This window comes from Stenella coeruleoalba (assembly GCF_951394435.1).
Source record: "Stenella coeruleoalba genome assembly, chromosome: 7".
Lineage (NCBI taxonomy): Eukaryota > Metazoa > Chordata > Mammalia > Artiodactyla > Delphinidae > Stenella > Stenella coeruleoalba.
The window spans coordinates 122,131,736-122,139,965 of NC_137153.1; the positions used below are offsets into that span (position 1 = coordinate 122,131,736).

The following is an 8,230-nucleotide window of genomic DNA, read 5'->3' on the forward strand; positions in this document are numbered from 1 at the left end:
TGCTGGCCAGAGAAGACTCAAGGGACTCAGGGACTCTTTTAGGCCAACCAACTGGCAGCTACTCCAGGCCACAACCATGGAGCAAGAGACCAGGGTCAGTCAACACCACCCCAGGTCTGGGCCCAGAGAGGAAGGAAGTAGAAACAACCGGGGTCCTCCCTCGGGTCCAGGAGGGGGCCTGTGCACCCAACACAACTGCGGGGAGGGCTTCCCTGGTGGCTCAGTGGTTAAGAATCCGCCTGCCAATGCAGGGGACACGGGTTTGAGCCCTGGTCCGGGAAGATCCCACATGCCGCGGAGCAACTAAGCCCGCGTGCCACAACTACTGAAGCCCGCGCACCTAGAGCCCGCGCACCGCAACGAAGAGTAGCCCCCGCTCGCCGCAACTAGAGAAAGCCCGTGCGCAGCACCGAAGACCCAACGCGGCGAAAAAAAATTTTTTTTAACTGTAGCGAGGGAGGGCCGGCAACAGCAGAGACGCCCCACCCCACGGACATTCTCTCCACTGCTCTATGAAAAACTTTTTACTACAAAATTTTTACAAGTAGGCGCTGGGCTGGCTCCCAGCTTGTGGGCTCTGACCCTCCCCCTAAAACCCAAGACTGGGGGTGGGAGGGGACTCTCAGGACTCCATTCCCTGCGGACCCAACCCCGCATTCACAGGCTGAGGGCTGCGGGGTGTCTGAATCCCCACCCACAGTAAGAGGAGGAGGCACACTAGGCCCAGCGATGAAGCCAAGGCAGGAGTGGGCAGGAGGGCGCTGGAGCCGGTTGCCTTCGCCGATCCGGCCAAATGTGGGCGTGGTCGCCAGAGCCTTGCTCCCGGGCTTCATTAGGGACAGAGATGTTGAGAGTGGGGTGGGGTGAGGCATGGGGGACTTGGGGCTGGGGCAGCTGCCTCCAACCCGCCCCTAGATGGCGCTCGGCGACTTGGCAGAGCACGCCCGGTTCAGCAGAAGGACGAACGCAGCCAGGGTCATGGCGGCGAATAGCAGAAGGAGGACGACCCGAGAGCTGAAGTCTGTGCCCTTGCGCAGCCCGGGCGGGTCGGCGGGGATCAGGTTGGTCAGGTTCGGCATGTAGCCGAGCGCCCAGCCGACAGCGGTGTCCCCGGCCTACGGTCGGGAGGCGCGGCCTCAGCCTGGGCGCAGCCCGGGAGACCCCGCCCCCCCGCGCTCGGCCCCGCCCCCCTGCGCGCGGGCCCACCGGCTCCCACTTTCTTCTGGAAGGTCACGCCTCCAAAGGTGCGCTCGTCGAAGCCGTAGCCGCGGCACAGCAGCGGCTGCACGAATGTGGCCCCAGCGCAGTAGTCGGGCAGGCGGGCCCGCTCCCCCGGCGCCTGAGCCTGCAGCTGGAATGCAGGTGGGAGACTGTAGGGCCAGGGGCCACCGGGAGATCTCTGCCCCACCAGACACAGAAAGGCAATGCAGGGCTGGAGACCCCCCCGCAGGTCCCAGAAAGAACGAGGCTGAGGGGGCCTCTCCCAGGCAGAGCTCTTTCCTCAGGGCAGAACAGCGTGACTTCCAGATGGCAGCAAGAACCTGCGCCTGGGAGGGGGACCTCCAGGGGACAGCAGGGGTGGCCACGCAGCGGGCAGAGGGCTGCAGCAAACTTGGCGATGGTCGGGGTAACAGGAGAAGCTCTAGGCTTGACCCCAGGCCCCTGGGCTTGCCTCCCGATCCCCACTTTTCCAGCAGCCCCAAGTCTGTCTGAGACTAGCCACGAAGAGGACAGGATGGGGCCTCCGTCACCACCGAGCCCCACTCCAGAGACACTCCAGTGCCTCTCCCGGAGTCACCTCTTCCTCTGCATGTCCAAACCCCTCCATCCTTCACCTGAGCCAGTGTCCAGTCCATGGTGGCAGCCAGAAACCTGGGGGTTTCTCACTCCCCCACCCCCAGTTCTATCTGCTAAGTCTCCCCTGAGTCCTCTGCTTCTCCCCTGCTTGGCTGTTCTCCCCCACACTCTCCCAGCTACACGCCTCCCCACCCTGTCCACTCCATGCTCCCTGCTGCCCCAGGGCCTTTGCACTGGCTGTTCCCTCTACCCTCCTGATCTTGGTTCTAGGGTCAGGCCTCAGGGAGGCTTCTGCAATCTCATCTGGCTCCCGGCCTCCTTGCCGTAGCCTGGCCACTTTTCAAGTCTGATTAACAGTGTATCCCCCACTGCAGTGGGCACTCTGAGAGGCCTAAGACTCCCTCTACTCGTAGAGCAAACGAATGATCAGGACGCGTGACACTGGCTGGCGGAGCCCCCTGAGCAGCCCTGGAGGAGGGGGGTGCAGGCCTCACCTCACTCCACGTCTGGTTGCAGATGGTGACCACGGCCGCCTCTAGTTGCTGCAGGGTTGCCACGGGCAGCCCCATCCCAGTTCTCAGGAAGTCCGCCGTGTGGAAGAAAGCAGAGAAGGCCTGTGAGGGGGGTACAGTCACACCGTGACCAGACCCCAAGCACTTCGGGGCACGCCGCCGGCCCCCCAACCCCAGTCCTCTGGACTCACAATGAACTTTCCAGGCAGAGGGGGCTGGAAGATGCCGTTGAAGGAGCGTCTAGAGAAGCGGCAGGAGGAGAAGTTAAAGAGCTCAGACATGAGGCCACGGCACGGGGCAGGGTCGCTGCTTCCCGACAGGCTGACCTTGGCGCTCCTGTTGAAGGTCTGGGGCCGCTGGGCTGCAGTGCATGGCGACTCATACACATCCTGGAGCAGCACATGAGTGGAATAGCCCTTCGGCCAGCAGGGGTGGAAGCCGTGGGTCTGGGCAGATGACAAGGGTGTGTGTGGCAACACCGCCACTCCAAGCACTGCCCACCATCCCCGCCCTAAGACCCTAGGAGGGCCTCCCCAGAGGACCAGCTGATAAATCTCCCACAAGTTCCACTGTGGCAACATCACTTCTGAGCTCAGGAGCAATCCATGGCTCCCCCTTCTTGCTGGACAAAAAGCAACCCCCTTAGGCAGGCTGTCCAGGTCCTCTGAGATGTGGCCCTGGCCCTCCTTCCTCCCCAGCCAGCCACTCACCAGGCTCACCTCCAGCCCCTGGGCCTTTACCCATGCTGGATCCCTGCCCACCTGTCCTTACAGCTGGTGAAAGCCCAACTTTGGTTCCTGGAGAAGCCCCCCTCAGTACGGCTGCTGTTCGGGCTCTGCTCTGGGCCCTCGGCCCCCACTCCCCCTGGCTCCCTACCTCCAGAAGGACTCAGTGGAGGGTACCTGGAGTGCACTGGCCAGCAGCCTCCAAAGGACCTGGTCACGGCCATAGCAGAGGAAGCTGTGGGCCGTAGAGCCGCAGCTGGACCTCATTGGCCGGATCCTCAGCTGCGCTGGCCGTCTCGAAGGTGATCTGTGTGGAGGCGCCCCCCAGGTCCATGGCCCCCAGCGTCCCCTTCCTTGGCCGGAACCACTGGCCCACCCAGCCATACTGTGGGAAGTGGAGGTTGAGGTCAGTCAGTGGGTGGGGGCCACCGGGCCCACCTTGATGAAGTTCTCCAGCAGGCAGTTGGCGGCCACCCAGCCAAACACCCCCTCATCCTGGGCTGAGAGGATGCGGGCATCACGGAAGTCAAAGGGATACTGGGTCAGCGTCTGTGTCGCGGACGCGAGCACGTTGGCCGCAGCCTCTGGATTGGTTAGGCTGTGACACAGGGAGGATTCTGAGGGACATCTTCCCCAGATGGCCGTGATCCTGCTGCTGGGGTGCACAGCCAGCCGAGGGGGCCCCAGCCCAGGGCTGCTGCGGGGGACATGCAGGGCCCGCCCTGTGCTGAGGCCGTCGTGGTCCCCGGGGCCAGGAGGTAACTTGAGCAGGCGCATGCCCGCTGTGGCTCCCAGGTAGAGGGGCGTGCCCGCGTGTCTCTCCTTGGGCACATCCCGAAGCGCCTGGTTCAGGCATTCCACAAGACTCTGCCCAGCCCCAGAAGGGTTGTCAGCGTAGCTAGAGATGCCCCCACCTAGAGGGAGGCAGCAAGAGGGGCCTAAGCCTGGTGGGCAGCCTCTAGGTGGACCATAGGCCAGCAGGGCGGGGGCGGTGGGGGAGGGGCTTGCGCTCCTAACAGGCGGCAGTTGAGACCAGTTCAGAGACAAAAGGGCCCGCCCGTGTGCCACCCACAGTCTCTGAGCTGCCACCTGCCCAGTGGATGTGCACACAGGTGGCAGGACAAAGCACTGGCTATTGTCAACCCAGCCTAGCCTGCCCAGGGGCCTGCCTGGGTGTGCCCACTGGCTCCTCGGACCCCCTCCTGCCCCACCTGGGATGTAGAGGCCAGTCTTGGGCCAGGGAGGGCCCAAACCTTCCAACTGTTTCCTGGGGCTTCTCTTCCAGGAAAAGAAGGGACGCAGCCTGTCTTTGGGGGAGCTCCTGCAGCTCCTGCCTGGATTGGGCCCCACCTGGCATCAAGCAGCGGGTTCTGATGGCTGGTGTCTGCAAAGGCTAAGGCCGGAGAGGGCTCCTGAGACCCTACAGTGAGTGGGTGTCCAGGCCAGGGGGCGCCTAGTGCACAGGGGACCCTTACCACGCACATCACAGGAGCTGTGCTGGCCCACGATGCCTGTGTCGTTCTCTTTGTCCGCTGGCCACTTGTAGATGAACATGGATGTGTGGGAAGAGCCGGCGTCCAGAACGATGCCATACTGGGGGTGGGGGGAAGGTCAGCCTCGGGGGCCGCGGGGGCCTGAAGCCATGCCCTTTGACTCTCTCAGCTCTCCAGCCCACCCCACCCCACCCTGTGTCGAGGGTGGAAGCTTCAGAATGAAGCTCTGAGGCTCAGAGAAGGCCAGGGACAGTCACTGTGCCACAGCTTGCCTGGGGGGAGAGTGGGAGTGGAGGCGGATGGCCCTCTGACTGTGGGAGCCTTCCTGGCAAGGGCAAATGAGGGGCAGGATCAGAGCCAGGTGTCCCGGGACCACGCTTGGAACCTTGCCCGGGGGGGCATGAGGTCCCCAGGCTGCAGGAGAAAAGCTAGAGCTTCAGGAAGCGCCCCTTCGGGCCTGCTCTTCCTTCCTCCCCTCTGTCCTTATCTCTCTGACCTCAGCCCAACCTGAGGATGTGGAAGCGAAGGGGAAAGCTGGACTGAGGCTGCGCGTGGGCCTGCGATAAGCAGACACCCCCTCCCTGGGCCTCAAAGGCAGGGCCAGAGAGAGCTGCCCCGGCGCCACATGGGCCTTCCAGGCAGGTCGGGCGGGTGACGGTCAGCACCCAGGTTGCAAGAGCCACTTTCCAGCACCTGCCCCCAGGGGCCTGGATTCCAATAGGAGGAGGCGGTCTGGAGAGCATGCCCTCCTGAGCCGGGAAGGGGGCCCCTCTGGTCCTCTCCCTGACACAGGGAACTCCAGCAGCAGCAGGCCAAGTGGCCCGCCCCACCGCACCCCTACCGGGTGGTCGCCCTTGGCTACAGGGCACCCACCCCAGCGATCTCCATCCTGGGCTCCTGGGCCTTAGAGCACCTACCATCCACCCACGCATCAGGCCGGCCCACAAGCCCAATAGAGGGTTAGGGAGGGCGGGCTCCTGGAGGCTGAGTCTGGCGGGGATGCGTGGGGGGATCAGGCCTAGCCCGCTCCGACCCCTTCAGGACCAGCCAGGGCTGCCCCCTCACTGTGGGAGCCACCGGAGAGGCTGGGGAGGAGTCCTTGGGCCCCAGCTCCTGTCGCACCCCATCTGGGCCAAACCCCGAGGCGATGCCTCCCTGGAGGCCGAACGTGCTGGGGGCGCGGGCCGGGCCGCGGTCAGGGAGCCGCGGGGGTGTGGAGAGACGCCCCTCGGCCGCGCCGCGAAAGGCTCCGCGGCGGGCGCGGCGAGCGGAGAGCTCCCGGGACTTCGGCCTCCCGCACCGCGTCCCCCGGAAGCGCCGCTTCCGCGCCCTGGACCGGGACCCGGAGCGCTGGTGAGGGGCCTGGGACCTCATCCCGCCGGGCCGGGAGCGGAGCGCGCGGGGTCCCGGCTGCCACGCGGGCGCAGCCTGGCCCTGCTCGGTCCGAGCCTCTCCGCCCGGCGCCCCGGCCCAGCCAGCAGCTCCCGGACTGCGCCGGGTTGCCAGGGCGCTCCAGCGTGCACCTTGAGGCCGGGCGGCTCCCGAATGTCGCGGGTGGGGACACACAGCAGCAGGAGGCCGGCGAGGCCGGCGAGGCCCGCCGCGGCCAGCAGCAGCGGCGGCAGCAGCGACAGCGCCTTCCCGGCCATGGGGGCGCGGGGCGGACCAGGCGTTGACGGCGCGGCGGCGGGGAGCCGGGAGGCCGCGGTCCCGGGACCGCGGGGTAGGCGCCTGGGGCGGGGCGCGGACCGGTCCACGGCTGCCACGCCCACTGGTGGGCCGCCCCGCCCACCTCCCGCTTGGCTCCGGAGCACAGGTGAGAGACGCGGCGGCTGAGTCACCCGCGCTGCCCCTCTCGGCGCCCTGGTCTCAGCCCTGGCGCCCTGAGTCTATGTCCCACCTTCTTCCTGTCCGCTCAGCCCCAAAGATTCACCCCTTCTGACCTGTCCCGCTGACCTGTAAGCGCCTGCCGACCACGCTCTGCCTCTGGGCACTCCGCTCCAGCAGGACCTAGAGAGCCCCCAGCCCCTCGGGCCTTAGAGCACGGCGGCAGAAGGCCTGGCCTGGGGGTGGGCTGGGCTGCCGCCCAGGCAGGCTTGTTCCAAGGGTCTTGCCGCTTCAGAGCCGGCTGTCCCCCGGCCTGGTCGTGAAGGAAGGAGGCAACGCCAGCTACAGGAACCACGTGGGCTCCTGGCTGGGCCCCTGCCATGCCCTCCCGGCAAGAAAGGGCTGGCCAGCCTGCGATGCTGACCCAGTCCTGGGCTGCATGGCAGGGCATCGCCCTGGTCACCCCCCAGGACACTGAGCTGACCCAGGCTGAGCCTGCTCTGGAGGTGCTGAGACCTCAGAGCTGAGTGCCAAGCAGGGTGAAGCCAGACCTACTTCACACAGTTCCCAGGTGACAGATGAGGGCACAGGCAGAGAGAGGAACAGGGTGGCCACAGCCGCACCATGCCCAGAAACAAGAGAACCCACGCTCAGGCTGGCCCACCCCCCATCCCGGTGGCCCCCTTTTCCTGGGGGACCCAGAAGCCTGGGCTGGGGAGGCCAGAGGCTTCCCAAGGAGGGAGGAGGAGCCTCTGCGGATGAGGGAGAGGGTCCCCCAGGCCGGGCTTGTCAGCACCCAGGTCCCTGCACACTGGGCTAAGTGCTCAGCTGGTCGCAGGACCCAGCTCAGCCCTTCCACCCCATGAAATGCCTGGCCGCTATGCTTGGAATCCCCATGGGCCCTGTGTGCCACCCTGGCCAAGCATCACCCCCTTCTCTGGCCAGGGGCCACCCCCATTTTGTGCAAAATAGGAATTCCAGCAGCAGGGAGCCATGTGGCAAGACCACCCAGGAGAGCCAGCAGATGGGGGCGGGGTTAGGGGACCAAAAGGACAGCCTTTGATGGGCACAGGGTCTGGGCAATGGCCCGGCCGGGTGGAACCGGCAGGGACAATTGGGATCGCTGGGACGGCTGCCCAGGCTGAGGGTCTGGTGTCTCAGGCCCAGCAAAGGAGCCTTTCTTCCAGCTCAGGACCCCAGTGGGAAGGGTGGGCGACTCGGGACGTTGCTGGGCCTCCCCAGCCCCGCCGGGCTGGGTTCCAGCAGAGAGACGCTGGGTGCGGCAGGCCAGCACAGGGCTCCAGGCCCCGTTTTCCTGCCAGCTCTCCTCCCCCTCCCCCAGGCCCTTTCTTCCACCCCAGAAAGTTCAGAGGAGCCAGAGGCCTGCAGTTTAGGCTGAAATGTAAGAGACAAAGGCGGCCCAGAGAGAGGCCTTCACGTGAAAGGGCAGGAGACACTGGTGCTGCCGGCCGGCCCCTGCCCCCTCCTCACCCCTCTAGGCCCAAGGGAGCCCCACCAGACCTGAGAGGAGGGGTCCTGGAGAACAGAGAACTGGACCCTGCCCTGGTGCTCGTGGCAGGGGCCCAGACTAGCCTGGGGAGAGAAGAAGGGAAGAAGCCAGGGGACATGGAACAGCCACGGCGGAGACTGGGAGCGAGTTCTCTCCCAGGGAGACCAGGGCGGGAATCCCCTCTTGGCCCAGAGACTTCCTTCGATGGGACCCTGGAAACTGGGCTGGGGGACAGGCGGCAGGGAGGCCCTGGCAGGAGCCCACCGGCAGGAGGGGGCTCTGGCGGGGCAGCCCCAGGCCTTGGGCCTCCGGGAACCTCAGCAGGGGTGGGGCTCCAGATGTGCTGCACATGGCTTGGCCCTGGCT

The 8,230-nt window shown here is 66.0% G+C and overlaps 1 protein-coding gene across 1 annotated transcript; it reads right to left on the reverse strand.

Annotated features, from left to right (window-relative positions):
* Positions 1–911: 911 nt before the first annotated feature.
* Positions 912–6,340, reverse strand: ENTPD2 (ectonucleoside triphosphate diphosphohydrolase 2; the record flags this gene model as incomplete). The annotated part of the gene is given in 10 exon segments (XM_079926980.1): positions 912–1,115; positions 1,217–1,351; positions 2,292–2,411; positions 2,501–2,755; positions 3,212–3,275; positions 3,277–3,419; positions 3,473–3,632; positions 3,798–3,948; positions 4,510–4,627; positions 6,051–6,340. Coding segments are annotated over 10 exon segments (1,476 nt in total). The 5' UTR covers positions 6,177–6,340.
* Positions 6,341–8,230: the final 1,890 nt, after the last annotated feature.